General features: G+C 52.7%; 1 protein-coding gene and 1 long non-coding RNA gene across 4 annotated transcripts; one reads left to right on the forward strand and one right to left on the reverse strand.

Annotated features, from left to right (window-relative positions):
- Positions 1-871: 871 nt before the first annotated feature.
- On the reverse strand, positions 872-20,165 carry SERPINH1 (serpin family H member 1). Of its 3 annotated transcripts, none has more exons than XM_032640200.1 (6): positions 19,972-20,125; positions 15,218-15,873; positions 13,928-14,026; positions 13,581-13,813; positions 10,469-10,780; positions 872-1,738 (listed from the first exon to the last, which is right to left on the reverse strand). In XM_032640200.1, the coding sequence occupies exons 2-5, from the start codon at positions 15,837-15,839 to the stop codon at positions 10,478-10,480; spliced, it is 1,257 nt and encodes a 418-aa protein (XP_032496091.1). In that variant the 5' UTR covers positions 15,840-15,873; positions 19,972-20,125; the 3' UTR covers positions 872-1,738; positions 10,469-10,477. The 3 variants fall into 3 exon arrangements, with proteins under 3 accessions (XP_032496091.1, XP_032496090.1, XP_032496089.1); XM_032640199.1 differs by lacking the exon at positions 872-1,738 and adding an exon at positions 18,427-18,470 and having other exon boundaries at positions 9,749-10,780; positions 19,972-20,044; XM_032640198.1 differs by lacking the exon at positions 872-1,738 and having other exon boundaries at positions 9,749-10,780; positions 19,972-20,165.
- Positions 1,727-5,111, forward strand: LOC116757843. The gene is made up of 2 exons (XR_004351099.1): positions 1,727-2,609; positions 4,774-5,111. It is a non-coding gene; the product is annotated as an uncharacterized LOC116757843 (long non-coding RNA).
- Positions 20,166-21,326: the final 1,161 nt, after the last annotated feature.

Genomic DNA, 21,326 nt, shown 5'->3' on the forward strand with positions numbered 1-21,326 from the left:
CTGCAGCGGCACCTTCCGTAGTCTTTGTCTTTGTCGTGGCGAGGATGGATCACCTAGAGGAAGGGGATGGGGAATGCACGCCATTCTCAGTCCGAAACCTGGAAATATTTTTTTGCACCAATTTCCAGCCTTCCACTTCCAATCCGTCACTAAGACCTGCGCCCTCTACCAGCTAAATAAATGGTGAATCTGCCTTCTTTTCTCTATCTCTATGGCCACCCGCTCTTACGTCACATATATCACAGTTTGTAATTCTGTATGTGAATTACATGATGGCACTCAGGGTGTAAGAAATGAGGCATTTCTTTATTCTGATAAATCAAATTAAATCAAGTTGGAGCCCCTCCTCTCACTGCCAGGGTGGGCAGGAACTCCAATATTAGTCATTTTCCTAGAGCCTCACTCTGTCCCTAGGTCCAGGAGGCTTAGGCCATCCTGAGAAGACACATAGGTTGTCACTATGGCTGCCCCAGCCCAGCCAGAGGGGCACTGGCAGCCCCACACCCCCTGCACCATGTTTGGCTGCGGAGCTCCCAAAGCCTGCCCAGGTTGTGTGGTGTTAATGCCATTCCCCAGATACTCCTGTAGCCATCCACATCTGAGCCCATCCCTCAGAGGCCCCATAATCCAGACCCCCCAGCTCCCTGCCCTTTCTACACACCCCCATTCCCAAGTCAGGCCAGTCTACCCCCTCATCCATCAAAGCACCTACACTTTTCCCCCCTCTCCATCTCAGCCCATCCAGTTTAACATCCTCTGTGAGCTTAGACCTGATTCTTGGGGGGCAAGGGCTGCACCGTCTTATATTCTCACCAGCAACATATGAACGTTCTAGTTTCTCCACATTCTTGTCAACACTTGTTCTTGTCCATCATTTTTATTATAGCAGTGATTTCTTTGCCTATTACAGAATCTTCCATTCTTGCCTACACACCCAATAGATATGTAATAACTATGTGTTGAGTGGATGAATAGGAAAGCAGGAAACGGAACGTTTGGGCAGGAGGATGAACTCAGTTTGGTACATGTTGAGTGGGAGATGCTTTGTATCTAGGAGGCTTCTGGATATAGTGGCCTCAACCTGGGACAGGGTCTAGGATGAAGGTAGAGATGGGGACCTCATTAAAATGTGGGCCTCACTAGCCCTGGGAAGTTATGTGAGGCCATAAGAAAGGGTGCATTTATCCAAGGAGAGTGTGGAAAGTGAGAGAACGATCCAAGACAGAACTTTAGGAAACACCAACATTTAAGGGACAGGAGAGGAAGGAGGCCCCAAGTGGAGCCTGCCACAGCGCAGCAGAGAGGTCAGAAGAGAACTGGAGAAGATTGTCACCTTGGAGAAAGCATCAAGGGGAACGGGTCAACAGGATCAGAGACATGAGTGCTTCCCTATGAGATGGATTATTAAAAATGTCCATTGAACAAAATGGGTAAAATGTCAATACATATTGAAGTTTTGTGATGGGTACGTGGAAGTTTACACTATTCTCTCAACTTTCATGCACATTTGAAATTTTCCATATTTCCAAAATAATTTTTTAAAGTATCCGTTGCACTAACAATGAGGAGATCACTGGTGAACCTGGCATTTGCAGAGTCTCTGGAGTGGAGGGAACAGAAACCCAATTCCAGTAAATGGGGGACTTTAAAAAGGGAGAAATCATGTATTATCATACCTGACGCCTGATTCACTAATATTCCAGGAAGCAATCACTGGGCACATATACCCCAAGTATTCCTGTGAAAAGAGAAGATTGTGTGTGACAGGCATTAATTTTTCATAGTTGCTGGTGCCTCCCACACAAGGACCATTCTCAGCAGGCCCAGCAGCCAGCCAAGAGCTCTTCCTCAAAAGGAGGAAAATTGCTTGCCAAGGGGTGCCTGGCTTTGCTCCTAACTCCTAGGTACTCCATTGCGGTTCTTTTCTCGGGGTTTGCCACAGGCTCAGACGTCATCCCCATCTGCTACAGATACCTGAATCACCTTTGAATCTGCTGGGTCATCAGGGCTATGAGCAAAAGCTGCCTCCCCTCCAGCCTGGACACCTGGAAGCCTCCTCTTGCTCTGGGCTCCACTCAAACCTGGCAGCCTTACTAGTTACTCCATAAGTCAGAGTGGAACACCAAAATGTGACATACATTGCCACCAAAATACACAGAAGCCCAACGAGTGTGCTTCTTTCTTACCACTAGGGACAGAAAACAGCAAATTCCTTTCACTTTTCAGGATGTAACAATTTTATGTGTCAACTTGACTGGGCCATTGGGTGCCAAGATATTTGGTCAAACATTATTCTGGGTGTGTTTGTAAGGAATGAGATTAACGTTGGATCTGTAGACTGAGTAAAGCAGATTGGCCTCCCCAGTGTGGGTGGGCCTCATCTAATTTGTTGAAATAGAATAAAAGGCTGAGTAAGGGAGAATTTGCTCTCTGCCTGGCTGTCTTCAAGCTAGGACATTGGTCTTCCCCTGCCTTAAGGCTGGAACTAAACACCATCAGCTCTCCTGCTTTTCAGAACTTCAAACTTCGACTGGAACTATACCACTGGCTCTCCTAGGTCTCCATCTTATAAACAGAAGATCCCGAGACTTCTCAGCCTCCATAATCCTGTGAGTCAATTCCTTATAATACATCTCTTTGTATCTATCTCTATATACACATATCTGTAGCTGTATCTTCTATTGATTCTGTTTCTCTGGAGAACCCAGACTAATATATGTTTCCTGGCACGATCCAGACCACTGAACACCCAGAAACTTCACTCAGGGGGCAGGGCCCTATGTTCTTATGGGATTCATCTCCCATTCTCAGCACAATTTGTATCTTATCAGTGCATCTAAAGTACCTGCTACTTTCCACTCTCTGAATCCTAGGAACATGATGTAATCAGTGTAGTAGACAAGTATGATGCTGTGTGTTATGGGAGGATGGTCAAAATCCCCACAGGTTACATTGTAATAGAGAATCAGAGACTTGGGGAGTTTCAAGACAAGATGAGAAAGCTGTATTGCCGTCCCTGCCAAGAAAAAGAAAGCTGCTTCTGGTATTTGCCGCAGAGGAAGTTTAAAAAAAAAATGCTTTTTCAGATAAATAGTTTCATATTAAGTAACAAAATATATGTATATTTGCTCCCATAAAAAGACCATACCTAGAATAGTAGCTGCTGGAATCATCTGAGTAAGCTTATGATAATTCTCTGTCATTCTCCAAGACCTGTGCCTTCTGCACAGACCAAAGAAGTAAATTAAGTAGGATGTAATAGAAACCAGCCTACATCTCTCAAGTTTTGATGAAGGCACAAATTTCTGTGATTCTCCCAGATCTGTACCAGTTTATTGATTGGTAAAAAGAAAAAGTTCCAGAAGCTTCCACCTGGCCCTTTCTACCATAATGGCCCTTATTCCACAGGTCTAGAGGCTCATGTGTGCTGTAAATTTCAATTATACACCCTGAAACCAAAAATACAATTACAGGATGAGTCCAGGCACCATGCCTGGACTTGAGTCAAAGCTCCAGTTGTCACCTGACGCACCTGAGCCTCTACACAGTGGCTTTCTGTGGCCTCAGGAATTAGCATTAGACAAGCTCAAGGTCTGCTAATCCCTGAAAAGCCTGTGTATTTTCCTTTCACAGAGCACAGGTCTCTGGCAAATGGCCTAGGGCCCTTTGTGGAAGGTAGGCTGCTAAAAGGAAGATTTACAGTATGTATCTGGGGTGCTATTGAAGGGGCCGCTCTGAAGGGTACTGACCTCTCTTCCATTCAAGGGGCTTTGGGTGAGGGACCAAAGTTCTCTTTCATAGTGGGTCAAATCAGGCTTCTGCTACCAGGCCTGGAGGGTTTTGTTTGTTGTTTTGCTTTGTTGTTTCTGTTATACATTAAGGAGGACTTAGAGGCTGCCTATCCATTTGGTCCCTTTGGTCCTATTTGGCCCTTAAACAATTAGTCTTTGCTAAAGACACCTGTGGGTTAGACCATTCTGAGTACCACTTGGCATCTGACGTCCCAGATGGCCAAGTGCTGCTGTCTGTGCTCTGCTCCCCTGGGATCCCATCATTTCCACTAAAATCATGGAGCCCATTTCTGTGGCAGTGTCTTTCACTAGTATCCCTAGCCTGCAGGGAACAAGTACTGCATCACGTTTCAGAGATGCTCCCCTCACTAACATGTTTCTTCATGCCTTGGTGAAGGGAATTTCCTCCAGGCCCTATAAGAGGAAGTCGGGAGTGTGCAACTTGGCTTGGGAGTATGTGAGTGGGTCACACAGGGTAAATCCACATCAACATTGCTCCCTGCCTTAGCACTGGATTCCTTTATGTTAAAGCAAGGAATTCTGGCATTTCAATATCAATTAAGCATAGGCCTCAGTTGAATCCAGGTTTCAGTCAACCAGCTAAGCAAACAATGAAAACCACTCCTAGCTGCTGAAACTGGCACACTGACTCTAGAATCTTAGGTAAATGTACCCATGTTAATAAATCCAGCCCAGTGAAAACTGAGTTCCTGCCTCCATGAACTAGCACCCACAGAAAACATTCCCACATATATTATCCAGACTTCTTGGTGATATAAATTAGCAAAACCTTGCAATTCTTCTGATGTGGCTGCTTCTTCCTCCCCCATCTGACTCTGGAACTAGTCTTCCGAGACAGGAAAGTGTCTAATCCCAGTTATGGGACTGGAGACAATGGGATTGGTGCGTGAAGAGACTTGGCCTCCCCCTGTGGGGTAGGTTGAAATCATGCCCATGATATTTCGCTGCTCTTTCCATCCAGACGTGAAGTCTCGTTTTCACCCCTCGAATCCAGGCTGGCCTCATGACTTGCTTTGACCAACAGGATGTGATGGAAGCGACATGATATAAGCTGCAGAGCCCAGGCCTCAGAGGCTTAGCTCCCGCCTTTATCCTCTCAGAATCCTGAGGCCACCACTGTGCCAGGAAGAAGACGGGGACGCGGGCCCACATAAGAGAGAGGCTCAGCGCCCAGCCATCCCAGCTGAGCCCAGCACCCGGTGGCTACAGTCACCCGAGCGAACCCAGACAAGACCAGTAGAAGGACTGCCCAGCCAACCCGCAGAACTGTGAAAAAGAATGAATTGTCATTTTAAGACACTAAGTGTGGAGTGGCTTGTTTCTCTGCAATAAACAACTAGAACACTTTGCAGGGTAACTTCCAAGACAAGGTCACTTCAAGGTCTTCAGGCAGGGCAGCTTGTGCTGCGCGGGGATTTACTGGAGCTGGGGGTGCTCTAAATCATCCAAATCCTGCCATATGGCCTCTAATTCCCTCCCTGAGATCAGTGCCCTAAATTTCACCTGAGATCTAGCAGCACTGTGAATTCAGCTGACAAACGGACAATGGAATTTGTTGACTGCAGCATCAAACTCCCGTCTTGATAAGTTATATAACATAGCTTAGCTCTCCCCTCCTGTTGGGCCTCCTCTCGGCTCCCCTGTTGAGTTTGTCATCTCTGGTTTACACCAAGACAGAGGAATGACATGAAAAAAAAAAGGAAGTCTGAGAGCTGACCACTTCTCAGTAGGTGTATTTGAAGTGTCAGAACACTTTCTAATTCTTGCTGGAACAGCCAGGTGGATCAGCTCGTGCCCGGACATGTGGACTCTGTGCTCCCCCGACAAATGAAACACTGGTGGTAGGCGTGTAGGGGAGATGAGTAGACATGTCCATGTCACAGAGAGAGAGGAAGAAAGGTGACAGCAAGAGGTATTGAAGGACCAATTCCCCCCAAGAGCACCTGGAGGGAAAATGCGGTGCATGCTGCCCAGAGATGCTTCCCCAGAGCTCTGGGAGCACAGAGGCAGCTGCGCTTCTGACAGGGGCCCAGGAAGGGTCTCTGGAGAGTCGGTAACCTTTGAGATAGGCTTTGAAGGATGAGGAGGGCTCCACTGGCCGAGATGGGGGGAGGCATGATACCAGCAGAAGAGGCCACATGAGCAAAAGGAGAGGGAGGAAAGTCCAGGGGAGGGGATAAGTCAAGCGGGGGCTGTGGGAAAAGGAGGGAAATTGGAGGGGTGGGAGTGGCAAAACCAACTGCTCTGCTCCTGCAGAAGCGTTCACTGACCTCGGGGCCTCCCCGTCAGCCGCCTCCTCCCAGCCCCTCTCAGAGCAGTTCAGCCCAGCACCTAGCAGCCAGGCCTCCCTCTATCTCGCCCCCACCCTCCCCCGGGCCCCTTGCTGTGTCCCAGGCTCCCATGGCCCTTCCAGCAGCCACATCTCTGCTCACTCTGGGCCTCTCTTCCAGAATGCCTCTTCCCCTCTTTCCTACCAACCTCTAGCACCTCTTCTTCCAGGAAGTCTTCCCTGACCACTTCCGCTCTGCCTGACCCCCAGGTTGTACGGCATGATGGAAAGAATCAGGCTTTAAAGTTGTGGAGATCTGGGTTCAAATCCCAGCTCTGCAGTATGATCTTGATTTGTTTACCTTCTCTTATAAATAGTTAATATTTCTCGGCCACATATTATTTGCCAGGTACCATGGGTTACCTCATTTCATTCTCACCACAGCTCTATGAGGTACTTACTATTATCATTCCTATCTTCCTAGTGAGGAAACTGAAGCTCAGGGAGGTTAAGTATCTGGCCCAAGGCCACACAGCTAGGAGTGGCAGAACTGGGATTCCAGTCTGGTCTGCCAGGCTCCAATGCCTCTGCTGCTAAGCGCCAAAGCACCCACTGGACCACTTCCTTTGAGTGAGCATTTATTAGGCATCTCCTATGTGCCAGGCGTTGTGGCCAGGGCATGGGCAGACAAGGGCTACTCTCAAGGAGGTTTTAGCTGCAGGGACTGGAGTAAAGATTATATAGAATCCCATTGGTTACTGACCGCCTCCTGTAAACCGTGGAGCACGGAGCTCACGTGTACCGACCACCTCTCTCCTCCACAGCCAGCTGACCTGCGCTCCCATACTTGCCAGGCTCTGTCACTGACCTGCTAGGTGGCCTTGGGCTGGTCACGTTATTCTCTAAACCCCAGTTTTCTCTTCTATAACTTGGGATGGTAATAGCTACCCCTGAGGGAAGCTCTAAGAATTAAGAGCTTCCCTCACGTGTACCCGGCAGTGCAGGGCACATAGTCGGTGCTCAGTAAAAGTTAATCCCCGTCTCCCCACACTTGCACTCATGTCCAGGACCCACACAGTGCAGCAGGGTTATCATCTCTCTGAGACTTTTAACAAGCACAGTGGTGGAAATAACAAGGAGGTCCCTTCAGTGGCCTCCAGGTGGCAAGAAAGCTCCACACAGAGCTGTGATGGGCCATCAAGGGTGCTGACATGGCTGGTCCAGCCCCAGCCCAACCTTGACCTATCCACCTCCACCACCTGCCCTGCCACCCTTCACGCCAGCAACCCTACCCCTCACTGTGAGGTGGGAGCACAGACCTCCCACCACCCTCCCGCCTGTGCCCGGATGGAGGCAGGTGGCCTCAGGGCCCCCTTTGTGTCATCTGGACAGCCCCACACTCAGCCCTGCCTTCCTTCACTGCCCATGCCCACCTGGTGGGGGAGCTGTTGCAGGCTGAGCTTTGGGTCCAGGAGTCCCAACTTCTAGTCCAGTCTCCCCATCTCTGAACTATACCTGTGTGAGTAGGAAGACTTCCCATCTAACTGGGCTATTGTGGGGACTAAGTTGGACAATGTATACAGACTGAGGTTATGTACCTTTCCTGTTAAAATCTGGCCAGTTCCTCTCCTGCCCTTTCTGTGTGTCATGGAGGAAGAACAACTCTCCAGCTGGCTAGGAGCATTTCCCAGCTTAGCCCCACTGGGCTCTCAGCCTCAGTTATCTCACCTGTAAAATGGGAATAATCCCTACCTAGCCAAACTGTTAGGAGGCTGGGATAAAATTTATATATATCAAGTGACCGACATGGTGTTCGGCACATAGTAGAAGCAAAATACAAAGGAAGGACCAGCTGGTATTACTAAAATCATTATTCTGATCAAGAAATGCCTACTTACCCTTCAAGGCAGCCTACATGTCACTTCCTCCTGGGAGTCTTCCTTGATCTCCCCATGGCAGACATGGCACCCACCCATAGCACCCTTCTGGATTCCCGAAGCCCTGGTGCCCTTCTAACACAGCTCTTTCACTTAATAAAATGTTTTGAGTGCCTTATGTGTGTATGACACTGAATTTGAGTGCAGGACATACAGTGATGAACAAGACATGGGGCGCAGTGGTTAAGAATCTGCCTGCCAATTCAGGGGACCTGGGTTCGATCCCTGGTCCGGGAAGATCCCACATGCCGCGGGGCAACTAAGCCCACGTGCCACAATTACTGAGCATGCACTCTAGAGCCTGTGACCTACAACTACTGAGCCCACATGCCACAACTACTGAAGCCCGCGCACCTAGAGCCCGTGCTCCGCAACAAGAGAAGCCACCGCAATGAGAAGCCCGGGCACTGCAACGAAGAGTAGCCCCCGCTCATCGCAACTAGAGAAAGCCCGCATGCAGCCAAAAATAAATAAATAAAAATTTTTTAAAAAAGTCATCGTCCCTATTCTCGTGGAGCTTCCATTCTAGTAGTGGGGACAGACCAAATGTGTCAATAGGTGGATAATTTAGGAGCACTGAGTCAGTAAAACAAGAAAACATAGTAAAGAAACTGATGTTGTAGAGGAGCTGCTTATACTGGGTGGTTAGGGAAGGCCCTTGTGGAGTAGATGACATTTAGGCTGAGTTCTGGACGACAAAAAAGCAGTCTTGCAAAGATCTAGAAGAACCACTTGCCACAAAGAACAGCTAGTGCAAAGGCCCTGAGGCAGGAGAGTAAGTGTGGCATGTCTGGGAACAGAATGATCCAGGGGACTGGAACAGTGTACCGAGCATACCTGTCACTGTCCCTACGTCTCCACTTCTAGATGAAGCCTCCTGAGGGCAGAGATCTAATTTATTGGGTTCACAGCACAGAACAGACCTGGAGTTCTAAACAGTTGTGTTGCATTATGGTAATAATGGGAGTGAATCAGCTGGCCCTTCTGCAGCCCCATTCACATCTGGGAGGACTCCAACTAGGTTGCCCAGCCAGGCAGGGATTCCCTCCTCGGACCAACAACCCCCAGGGCAGAGTTGTTGGCAAACAGAAGCTGGAGAGGTGCCCAGAGAGAGGTAGTGACCTTCCCAAAGTCACACAGCCAGCAAACAGCAGAGATGGGACATGAATCCAGTTTCCTCTGTTCCTCTGCCTCCCTGGCCACTGGTCTTCTGTCCCGTGCATCCCACTTGCCCTCTCCCTCCCTGAGCTGTGATGTCAGGAGCCCCAAGGACCATGAAAGGTAACCAATGTGAGGACTGTATCAGGTCCCTCATCTCCTGCTGCAAACCCAAACACAGAGCAAGGTTCCCACAAGCTCCTTCACAAAGTCCTGCCCAGCTGGGCAGCCTGAGCTTGTGCCCTCTGGCCCTGGATGTGGATGAGGTCAGCTTTAAGTGAAAGCCTAGGGGGCTGAAGACTGGGACCCTGGGGCCCTGCACAGCAGGACAGCAGAGTCTGGGCTCCAGGTCCAGCGCTGTCACTCAGGCCCTGCAGCCACCATCTCTCCAGGGTAGCCCGAGCCAAAACAATTTCCAATTCAGCACATAGTGGGCCTGCCACACGGTATCATCTGCATTCACCTGCCAGGATTTCAGGGCCTGACAAAAGCTATTAGTAGCAAACATGGCTTAACAGAAGGAGCCCTTATCCCCGGGGAAGAATGAGATGGGAATCTCTGATCCAATCTCCTTCCATGCTCTGACAAAATTTCACTGGAAAATTTTATTGAAAAAAAACAATTGTACAAATAAGATCTTTGTCTGACAGCAACAAAGGCTCATTTCCCCCCTTTCCTCCCCATCTTTGAAAATCTATAAAAGGAAAAAAAAAAGTTCATCCCCATGATGCCTGACTGGAGTCTGCCCAAGAGCTCCCCCTGCCGCCCCATAAGCTATACCCGACCCCCTCACTGGGGTCGGACCCATGGCGGGGGAGGGGGTACATGTCCCAGGGGCTGCAGCACCTAGTTTTATAGTTGAGGGAAGTTAGAAGATTGGGAGGAAGCCGGGGAGGGGCCGAGGTGGTGGTAGTATCAGGAAGAGCGCCCCCATTCCATGAGGGCTTGGCTGAACCCCCAGCTCGATTCTGTCTCACAGATGAGAAAGCACACAGCTATAAATATGAACACTGACCGAGGCAGCCTGGATCCCAGGGCTGGGAGCAGGGCTCCATGACTACTGCCCAGCTCCCACAGGATGTGGGGTCTCTGGGCTCAGCATCCTGACATCTGGGGGCCTGTGTCCAGGCAGAGTGAATCCTGGCTGGGAAGGTCTGCTCAGACACAGCCAGCCCCCCTGTTTTCCCACCCCCACCCCGTGGACCATCCAAGGTCAGTACCTCAGCTCCCCACCCCCATAGCACCCATGTGTCTCAGGAGCCTCCCGCTGCCCCGTGCCATCCCACACCCACCCTGGGGCCCTACAACTCGTCTCGCATCTTGTCACCCTTGGGCCGGACCAGGCGCCCGATGAACAGCAGGGAGCCGCTCTGGGTGTCTCGAACCAGGAAGATGAAGGGGTGGTCGGCGTAGAAGAGCTTGGGGCTGCGCAGCTCCTCACGCCCATAGATGTCCTGGTCGAAGGGGTTGCCGTCTGTGTCCCACTCGAAGGCGGTGGCGTGGAACACACTGGCCAGGTACAGGTCCTTCTTGCCGGACATGCGAGACAGGTCTGCCTTGTTCTTGTCGATGGCCTCAGTCAGACCCAGCCCAGCCAGGTGTTTCTGCAGGACCAGGTGAGTGCCGGTGAGGCCACGGTGGGTAAGGCTCCTAGACCCTCACCCTCCACCCACACCGCCTGCTGTCTCCTCCCGTCTCTTCCCTCAGAGCAGAGATTACCACTCCCTGCCACCTTCTGTGTGCCAGACATGGTGTGGGCACTGCCAAGCACTGCTTTCCTAATTCTCATGAAAACCCTGCAACAGCCTCCAATCACCACTTCACAGATGAGGAAACTAAGGCTCAGGGGGAAAAGGCAGAATTTATGCCTGGCCCCGCCGAGCCATCTTGACCTGTGCTTCTCGAACTGTGGGTGGTGGATCGCCAGCATCAGCGTGCCCCAGGGACTTACACGAAGCGCACATTCCCTGGCTCCAGCCCAGAGCCACGGAATCACAATCTCTGGGGGTGGCCTGGGAACTTTTTTGAACCAACTCTCCAGGTAGTTCTTGACACACTCAAGTTTGAGAAAGACTCCTAAGGACAGCTATGACCACATCACTCTGGGGCTTAAAATCTTTCCAGAGTGATATGATGTCTGCGATTTGCTTCAAAATAATCTGATGGGCGAGGAATGGGTGTGTATAAATGAATCCTTATTGGTCATGAGTTGATGATGGTTGATGTTGGGTGATGGATACATGAGGGTTCCTGATACTAATGTCTCTATTTTTAATATATTTTTATACATTTCCATAGTAAAAAGTTAAAACACACACACACACACACACACACCCTCTTCTAAGGCTCCGCACAACCCCTGGAAGCCAAGAACAAGCTCTTTCCTGTGAACTGTGCTTGCATTGCAGCCTTAACCCTCAGTATGTCCCACTCCGCTCTCCACTCAACAGCCTCCCTGAAACTGCATCCTCGATGGCATCTCAGTGGCTACCCTGTCTCTGTAGGGCCCTTTAGACTCCATGTCTTCCGGGAAGGCTTCCCTATCCCACAAGACTGGAGCCGCGCCTCTCTGGGCCTCAGCACCCCTGGCCTCCCTCTGGCTATCAGTGTGTGGTCCTGTCTGTCTCTCCCACCTGGCTCAGAGCTCCCTCAAGGCAGGGCCCATATTCAGGGCTCTCCCTGGCTCTCAGTGCAGAAGAGGTGGCAGTAAAGGACTGTCGGCTGAGTGAAGAGCAGCCTTCAGGGCCCAGGCTTCTGCGGGACAGTGCACTTCCCCAGCATGGCCAAACGGGCACGAGACCTAGGGATCTGAGAGTCAGGGTGTCCTGAGACAGGCATTCTAGGCCCAGCTATTCCAGTCCCCTTGACTTTGCACAAATCACCCTCTTGGGATTTCCCAACTCAATCTATTGCAGGATAGCGGGTAGTGTGTCCAACCAGGGTGCCAGGAAAACACGGGAGAAAGAAGGGGAGTCAGATGACAGCAACTGCAGGAGAAAGGGCTGGGGTAGAGTCGGGACAAGCACAAGAGGGAGACAGTGGCTCCTCTGGAAACCCTCAGTGCTGTCTACAGTACAGACCACACAAGCTCCACTAGTCTCCAGTTTGGAGCCTAAGCCCCATCTCATCTCAAGCTTTCTCCACGCTCTCTCAGCAACAAGTCTGAAACAATTCTGTAGGTGAGAGACCTGCCAAGGAATCATTTCTGGAATCCAAGGAAGGAATGAGATGAAAGTTTTCCCTTTCGAGTACAGGAAAAGATCTTTCTCTCCTGATTGACAAAATGGCCACCCTGAGTTTTTGCCTTGAGAACTAACTGCAGCTCCACTGCTTACTAGCCAGGGTGACCTTAGCGAGTCACTGCTTCTCTCTGAGCCGCTGCCCACCACCCGGAGTGGTCATGAGGGAGAAATGACGTTGGGCGGGTTTGGTTAAGTTTCCAGCCAAGTGACTCAGAGCTGAAAGCCAAGATTAGTCTTATTACTGCACGGGGGACAATCCTCCAGCTTGAACAGTCTATACACGCATACCCCAGAGATATTGCGGGTTCGGTTCCAGACCACCACAATAAAGTGAATATTGCAATAAAGTGAGTCACACGAATTTTTTGGTTTCCCGGTGCATATAAAAGTTATGTTTACACTATACTGTAGTCTATTAACTCTGCAATAGTATTATGTCTTAAAAAATCAATGTACATATACCTTAATTAAAAATACTTTATTGCTAAAAAATGCTAACCATCATCTGAGCCTTCAGGGAGTCAATCTTTTTGCTGGTGGAGGGTTTGAAATATTGCGAGAATTACTGAAACGTGACACAGAGACACGAAGCGAGCAAATGCTGTTGGAAAAGTGGAGCCAATAGACTTGTTTGACGCAGGATTGCCATACGTTTTCAGTTTGTAAAAAAACGCAGTAAAGCGAAGCACAATAAAATGAGGCATGCCTGCAAAAACGTCTGAGTTATTGACTGTGTGAATGTGGATACGTTATTTAACTTTCCTGAGCCTCACTTTCCTCATCTGTAAGATAAGGTTGATAGTCCTACCTAATAAAGTTGTTTTGAGAATTAAGAGTTTAATACACACAAAGGGCTTAGGAAGAGTGCCTAGCATACAGCACGTGCTCAATTATACTGGGTTGGCCAAAAAGTTCGTTTGGGTTTTCCATATGATGTTACAGAAAAACCTGAACGAACTTTTTGGCCAACCCAATATTTAGCTATTGATGTTATCACCATCTTCCCAAGGGCAGGGACCATGCCTCCTCCCCCAGCACAGCCCAGGTACTGCCTGGACAGCCAGAGGGGTTCAGGACAGACCTGCTGAGCTGGTGAATGGTTGCCCCATGTGCCATGCCCCCCTCCAAGCCCTGCAGGCCCTTGAGTTGGGCCATCCCTCACCTGCAGGTCGTGGGTCACCTCTACCACACCCTTGGGCAGGGAGATGGCAACAGCCTTCTTCTGAATCTTCCCCATCCAGATCTTCAGCTGCTCCTTGGTCAGCAGCTTCTCAAGGCGCTCGAGGGGCTCCACGTGGTGGGGCATGATGATGATGAGGCTGGAGAGCTTGTGCGCCAGGGCCATCTCCACAATTTGCAGCTTCTCCTTCTCGTCATCATAGTAGTTGTAGAGACCTGGGAGAAGAGCAGAAACGGCGCTGGCAACACTGCGGGGTGGGGGCGGGCCAGGCCCCAAGCACCCTCAAGCCCCCACTTTGCCCCCCCAACCCCACCCTGCAAGGCACCTACCTGTCCGGTGCATCATGGTGACACCCACGGTATAGGAACGGGTCACCATGAAGCCTCGGTTGTCCACCATCTTGTGGTGGAATCTCTCATCCCAGTGTGCTGTAGTGGGAAGTAGAACACAAGGTCAGAAATAGATGCCCCCATCTTGTCAAGACACTCCCCTCAACTGCATACCCTGGATTTTTCCCTGCTCAAGGCCTCTGTTAAAGTCTTCTGGGCTCACCTGTGGCCCACCTCCCCCCGAGCACCCAGCCCACAGAGTACATGTTCCCTGCTTTGGGGGTGTGGGTCTTGGCCCCAGGACATGCTGCTTGAATATATGGCTCTCTACATTTAGGGCCTACCTGTTTCCACATGACAGGGCGTGCCTTCAGAAGGAGGACCCTCAGCTTAGCTACCACCATGTCCACCTCCGCCCTGACAGCCGTCAGGCATTTGCGCAACATGCGCTGAGCTAGATTGCCCACCCCACCTGCTAACTGAGGTCTGTGCCCCGGGCAGGGGATGCCCCAAGACCACCCTTAATTCTTGTCTGCAAGCCCTATCTCTGTGCCCCCAAAAATGACCCAAAAAACCATGAATACGTGACAGTGGCATGAGCCCTGCCCTATGTCACATACAGACGTGTATTCAAATTCAGTCTCAGTCACCAACTGGCTGCAAGACCTTTCACCCCTATCTTGGTCCCTTCATTTGTAAAAGAGGGGTCACCTCATCCTCACAGCATGCCGTGAGAGGAACAGTGCTATCCATATAGGTACTCAAAAATACACATTAAGCCCAAACCGAATCTTCAACTCAAGATGCACCTGGACCTGAGTCCGGGCTCTCTCCTCCTAGCTGAGCCTCAGTTTCCTTACCTGTGAAATGTAGGTAACACCACCTGCCCCCAAAGTTGCTTTGAGGGTTAGTAATGATCACAGATGTGGAGCCTTTCTCCAGCTCGTTACTGAGATAGAATTGATTACTAAATTTGATTCCAAGACAAGCAACAACACTCTGATGTGATGAAACACGGCAGGAGCACATCTTATGGAGTCCTTCGGTGGGGCTTGCATCTCTGTCCCGTTCCTTTAGACACAACACTACACCTCTCTGAATCTAGTGTCTCGTATGTAACAAGAGTTCAATAACAGTGCCTCCCTCTGGGTCCACAGGTTGTTAATGAGGACTGAAGGAGCCCCAGCTGTGGTGCTCAGCACGGGAACACTGACCTGATTTGCCAGGGGCGGGGCTCCGGGGAGAGGAGGCCCCGCCCCACCGCGCCCTGCCCCGCCCCTCCGGACTCACGCTTGAAGAACATAGCATTGACCAGCAGCGCGCCATCGGTGCGCTCCACGTCCTTGGTGACCTCGGGCAGCTTGCCGTCGGTGGTCTGCGCCGCCCACTCGTTGATGGACTGCAGGGCGCTGCGCTTGTCGCGGAAGTTGATCTTGGAGTGCTCGCAATTGTAGTGCTGCTTGCTGCTGCGCACGAAGTCCTCCGCGAAGCTCACCGAGCTGGGCCCATACAGGCGGCTGCCCAGCTTCCACGTCACGTTGCGCGCCGTGCTGTTGCTGAGCGAGCGCAGCAGCTCGCCCAGGCCCGCGTGCACCTCCTCGTCGCGCAGCTGCTCGGCGCTCAGCACCGCCTTGGCCTGCGACGCCGTGGCCGCCTTGCCGCCCAGCGACACTAGCCCCAGGGACGAGGCCACCACCACAGGCGACAGCAGGATGTTCTCCACCGCCTGGTCCTTGGCCATGGCCTGGTACAGGCTGAAGGCCAGGCCGGCGCTGCGCTCAGCAAACGTGGCCGCTTTGGGGCTCAGCTTCTCAGCCGGCCCGGGAGCTGCTGCGGCCGCGGGTTTCTTCACCTCGGCGGCCAGGGCCCTGGCCAGTAGGCAGAAGGTGCTGATGAGCAGAAGGGCACGCATGGCTGGGAGGCGGGTCGTGAGCACCACGGAGGACCTGTGAGGGTGGCAGAGAGAGGGCGGCCCTGAAGCCCTAGTTGTTCCTCGCCAACAACCATCCCTAGCCTTCTGGCTGTCACCAAGTCCCCTGGAGATGGGAGCAAGACGGCCCAGAGCTCTAGGGAGCCCGTACCTAACTCCGGGTTGCCCAGATTGGGGGTCTCGTCTGCCCACTCTCTCAGAGGCCCTCTTTGACTCCCTAGCCAAAGTAGGCAAGTCCCCACCTCAGCTCTATTGAGTTCTTGCACTGAACTTAACATTTAGACTTACGTTTATTATGTACTGTTTCCATCCCTAATTAGTCTGTGACCTCCAGGAGGGTAGGAAACCTAGCCAGTCTGGCTTCCCTCTATATCCCCAGTGCCTGGCACACAAGAGGCCTCAGCTGTTCCTTAATGAACAAAAACCAGGGCCACTTGCCCAAACCTGGGGTCTTTAGTTATTAGCTCTGATCTCATACAACCCTGGGGCCCTTTTCCAGTGGGAAAAAAAAAAAGTGGTAGATGGGCTCAGCGTCTGCATGAAACTCAGGGGCCTGGACAAAGGATGTCATGTGGGGTGGAGGTGTAGGCCTGCACCTCCCCGAATGCCTTTCTTTCTGCCCTGGGATGTTAATGAGTCACCAGTTGGTTCACTCATTAAATGAGAGAGTCCAGATGCTCTACTCTGCTACCCCAAGGGTGACCTTGAGTTCGCATGTGTGCATGTGTGTGTGCTCCCCTCTCTGAGCCTCAGGCTCCATTTTCCAAGTTATATGGGTCTAGGTCTCCATGCCCAGGCTTCTGTCTCAGCAGGGACTTGCCTGCCCATCTGCCCACAGCCCCTGGAGCGGATGTGAAATCCCCAGGACAAAAGCTGGGGGGGGCGGGGGGGCCGGGGAGGTTTCCTGAGAGGAAGGATACTAAGGGAGAGGGTAAGTCACAGCTCAAAGGAACAATGACACCGACACCCCTTCACCAGAGGCTGGTGGCCAGATGTGTGTTCATTCTCCCAGGAAGCTGGGCCACCTCAGATTCCATTCTTCCCTCCCATCTGACAGTCATCACCACACATGCCCATCTACTCTGTGGCTTCAAGATTGCCCTCAGGTCCCCTCCTCAAACCACAGCAGTAGCAGTGGCCCCTAGGACAAGCCCCTCTCCCCTCTCTGGGGCCTCCCATCAGGACAGTCTCTCCACATGGACTTATTTCCGGACTTATTTCCACACTCGTCCAATTTGAGGTCATTTCCACTTCTCCAGGCAGCACAAGGGAAGAGGAGGTGACATGGCAAAGGGAAGGTTTGGAAGGAACCGCGGTGATCCCACGGCTCTGGGAGATCCCATCTCATGGTCCTCAAGAAGACGGAAAACTCAGAATCCTGGTGGACGACCCTCAGGCCTTGAGCCTGCCTGGGGAGCACTGGCTTTCTGCGAAGACTCTACTGCTGCAGCCATCCTGTGAACCAAGCCAAGGCCCCCCTCCCTGGGCTGCCACCTCCTTGGAGGTGCAGTGCAGAGGAGAAGCAAAAGGTACATGGGGAGAGGTGGGGGGAGGAGGGAAGGCCACTGAGCCCCACAGCTGCCTGGGGGGAGGTATCAAAGAGATCTGTAGCCTAGAGTATGGATTGCAGAGGTAAGACAGAATTTCACCCTAAAGAACGGATTGGGAAGGGAATATCTCAGGGCCCAGGCCGCCTTCCTCCCAGCCCTAGCTACTTCCCCACCAGGCCTGGAGTCTCAAAGGCAGAGCAGCCATATAATTATTGTACAAAAAAAGACACTTAAGAGAGTAAAATGGGACACCACTAATTATTAGGCCAGGACAACAGGCATATATATAGGGTCATCCTATTCAAAGGCCGCCTTTAGTCCAGACAGCTGATGCCAGAGCTGGGACCTCTGCAGAGGCCACCAGCATCCGCTTGAGAGACAGTCTCGGAGTCTAGTTCACAGCCTTGCCACGTGGCAGGCACTGTCTTGACAGCCCCACCCCCAGCCAACCAGAACCTTAAAGGGCTGGGAGGGGCTTTTTAAAAAAGCTCCAAATGACTAGTTTGGGATTCCTCAGGCAGCCACACAGCCGCGCTCCTGCGCCCGGTGACGTGGCAGGCTGGAAACTGAATTCTCTGCACCCGCCTGCAGAGGGGGGCTTCCAACCCGGGAAGCGGGAGGCCTGGGTTCAGGTCCCAGGGGGTGCCACGGAGCCTCCCTGGCCCTAGCTTCCAGCCCGCAACGTCACTCTCTGCAGGGAGATGTGCAGCTATGGGGAAGGGCTGCCCTGTTAACCCATAAGTAGGAACGGAGGAAGGCATGTCACTGCAAGCAAGCCAGCCTCCCACAGCCCAGCCCCTGTTGCTACAGAGAAATCCTAGCCCTTAGGCTAAGGTTAGAAGATTTATAGTCCCATAAAGAAAAATACACGAGCCCAGAACCAAGGGCTGTGCCCACAGCTAGCCAGGCCAAGTTGAGACTGGGTTCCAGATTTTTGTAAGTAGAGGGAAGGGAAGCAGATGCTGGGCGGGGGGGGACCACCAGAAGGGCTCTCGAACACTTGAGGAGGGCTAAAGTACCTTGAAACTGCCTCAGGGGGAGGTCAATGCCTGCCTTTTTCATTCTGAAAGAAAACAGAAGAGTGAGGAGGATGGGATAGGGCAGAGCTGGCGTGATGGTGAGGAGGGGGCCTGGTAGGGCCAGCCCCCATACGGAACCCTGTCTGCACTGCCCCTGGCAGAAGGAAGACGTAACCAGTCCCAGATCTACAATGACCTTGGAGGTCATTCACTTCACCAAACAGTGGGAGAAACTGAGGAAAGAGAGCGGGCAGGGAGCCACCTCCAGTCCACCAAGGATCAGTGGGGGTCAGGCTTCCTAGCACACGGCTCCTTCCTCCCAGAAGCACCCACAGAGCCCCTCTGGAGAGCTGGATGTGGTGTCCTGTTACACAGCCCGTGAAAAAACATTTCTGCCGGGAATCCCGGTGACCAGAGACAAAAGGAGGGGACGCGGAGGCCTCAGGAAGGGGGGATGGGCAGATGAACTGCCTGAGGACGGGAGGGTGTGGTCCCAGCCAGAGACTTCCAGGGAACCAAAGCCCCCTGATTTTCCTTCGGCCTCCATCCGGCCTCCATCCGGGCCCTGCAGACCAGCGGGACCAGCCGGAAGCCCGGGAAGAGGAGGGGCCAGGCCTTTCTGGTCATGCTGGAAGCGGTTTCATTCTTCTTCCACCACTCCAGCCGTCTCAGGAATGTCCCTAAGCTGGGGGCAGGGAACCCCAGCCTCTTAAGTAGCCTTAACCCTGCAGTTACTCTAGGAACCAGGTGGCGGTGGACAGAATTAGAGTGGGTGACTCAAAGCCTTCTAGGGAGCGCCCCGTTGTCCCTTCTGTGGGACGATGCAGACCTGGTCAGCTCCTCACCCCTTTTTGGAGGGAAGTGGGGGAGACTGGTGCTGGCTGCCATAACCTACACGTGCAGGCTGCTGATCAGAAATGGAGCCGCGGTGGGGGACTCCTCCCAAACCATGGGGACCCCAAGAGCCAAGTAAAAGTCAAGGCTATTTCACCTTTTCCTACCACCCTACCTCAGGAGGCTCAGATGCCCCCCCAGCAAGCCTGTGAGGAGGGTGGTCCACTGGCCCTTGGGCCTCAACCCCACAACTGGAGGCACCCCGACATGCAAAGCCAGCCTGGCCTCCCTGTCCCTGCTGGAAGGCATTCCAGACCCCATCTTCTCCCTCCTTGATCCTGCAGAGGGACGAGCCTCAGCATCCCGGCTCCCAGCCCCACTGTTTCCTCTCTGCCACCAGCACCCCTGCCCCACACTTCTGCGGAACCCTGCACTTTTTCCGGGCCCTCTGAGTGCCCCGACTCCCCATCCCGGCTCTGATCTCTGCTCTGGCCCTCGGGTTCGCTCCGCCATCACCCCCCAGCCCCGGGTTCTCCATACCGAACCCTCCAGCTGTCCCCAGAGTGCCAGGGACTCCAGTTTGCGGGCTCTGAAGTGGCCCCTAAACCCTCCCGCGGGCCGCTCTCCCCTCTCGTTTTCTTGAGCACCCCCAAAGCTCCCGCCGCTCTCCCCGGCCGCTCCCGCCCCACCCGGGCCGCCCCCGCCCCTCACCTGGCCGGGCTGTGCTGGCGCCGGGACTGCAGTCACAGTGCCGCACTCGAGCCGCGAACGGATTCCACTCTCCGCCGCGCCCCCGCTCTCCAGATCTATATATGGCGTTCCCCCACCCCACCTCCCTCCCGTCCCGAGAAACTTCTGGAAAGTTAGAAAAGCTTCCGGAGGGCGCCCCGGCTCCGCCAAAAAAAGCCAAAGACCTCCCCCAAACCGCCCCGGCTCCCGCCTCTCCCTCTGCGGGCAGTCACCCGGCCCCTGGGTCCTACTGCCCCCCTCATCGGACGGGGTCGCGGCACCCGGGGAGCCCCTGCCTTGAGGCTGGGCGCCCGGGGCCCGCACGACTGCAGAGCGAGCAGGCATCCTTTGATTCAGCTGAGACTCTGCACCCTAGTGGGAGCTCGGAACACTTAGCTGGAGGGGACATGGGTCTCCAGGGTCCAACTCCCCGGAGAGGAGCCCCCTAACACCCCAAGGCTCTTTGCACAAGCCAGCTACCCCTGATTGCACATTCCTTCCAGCACCCCTGTCCCTGCAGCAGCTCTGCCTCCAAGTGGATCCATTCCTTCATTTTTGAGCTGAAACTTAATTGGGTTCCCCTACACACCCCCTCCTCAGTCAGGGCCCCTCTCCTTCCTCTCAGGGGAGGTGGTCAGAGGTTGGGAGGCAGCACCCTTCTCCATGTGCAGTTTATCCTGAACACCTTGGAGCTCAACCTCAGTGGCCAACCCAACAGGAAGAGTGGTCGGGCCAGTCCCAGTACCTGACCCTCACCTAGGAAAGTATTGGAGACACCTGGGAAACACCACATGGTCTGCCTGGGCCTGGAGGGGTGCACAGGAAGAAAACCCTGGCTGTCCACTAAGTAATATGCTGTGTGCCCCTAAAGAAGTTACTTTCCTTTCTGGGCCTCAGTTCCTTTGTGAAATGTCATTCCTTGCTTCCTTTCCTTGTCTGTCTCTGTCTGTCTCTGTCTCTCTGTCCTTGGTCGTCCCTGCCCCCTCCCTGTCTGGGTCCTCTCCCACAGGTCTCACTATCAGCTCCTCTTGCCCCACCCTTCCCCAGTTGATAGCCTCTTGAGCTCTGAGCTAAGCTGGGGTATTCATTTCCGTTCCAGGTGCAGAAGACACAGCTAAGAACAGGACAAAGTCCCTGCCCTTAGGATGAACATTCTGAGGGGGGTATGCACATTTTAGTAGGGAACTTGAGAAGGTAGAAGATGATTTAGGACATCCCCCTCCCTCCCCCAAATCTTTAATAGGGAAATCATAGATAACCCATGGACCCCAGTATGGAGAGGAAGGGACAGACCCTTCACTCACGCACTCATTCATTCAATCAACAAACTGTGCTGA

Source organism: Phocoena sinus, chromosome 8 (assembly GCF_008692025.1).
Source record: "Phocoena sinus isolate mPhoSin1 chromosome 8, mPhoSin1.pri, whole genome shotgun sequence".
In the NCBI taxonomy this organism is placed as follows: domain Eukaryota; kingdom Metazoa; phylum Chordata; class Mammalia; order Artiodactyla; family Phocoenidae; genus Phocoena; species Phocoena sinus.

Excerpts from the sequence above, each read along its gene's own strand:
- SERPINH1 (XM_032640200.1), bottom strand. The coding sequence starts at position 15,839 with ATGCGTGCCCTTCTGCTCATCAGCACCTTCTGCCTACTGGCCAGGGCC. Across the intron at positions 14,027-15,217 it reads CAATGCTATGTTCTTCAAGC|CACACTGGGATGAGAGATTC; the intron begins GTGAGTCCGGAG and ends TTCCCACTACAG. Across the intron at positions 10,781-13,580 it reads AGGTGACCCACGACCTGCAG|AAACACCTGGCTGGGCTGGG; the intron begins GTGAGGGATGGC and ends CTGGTCCTGCAG.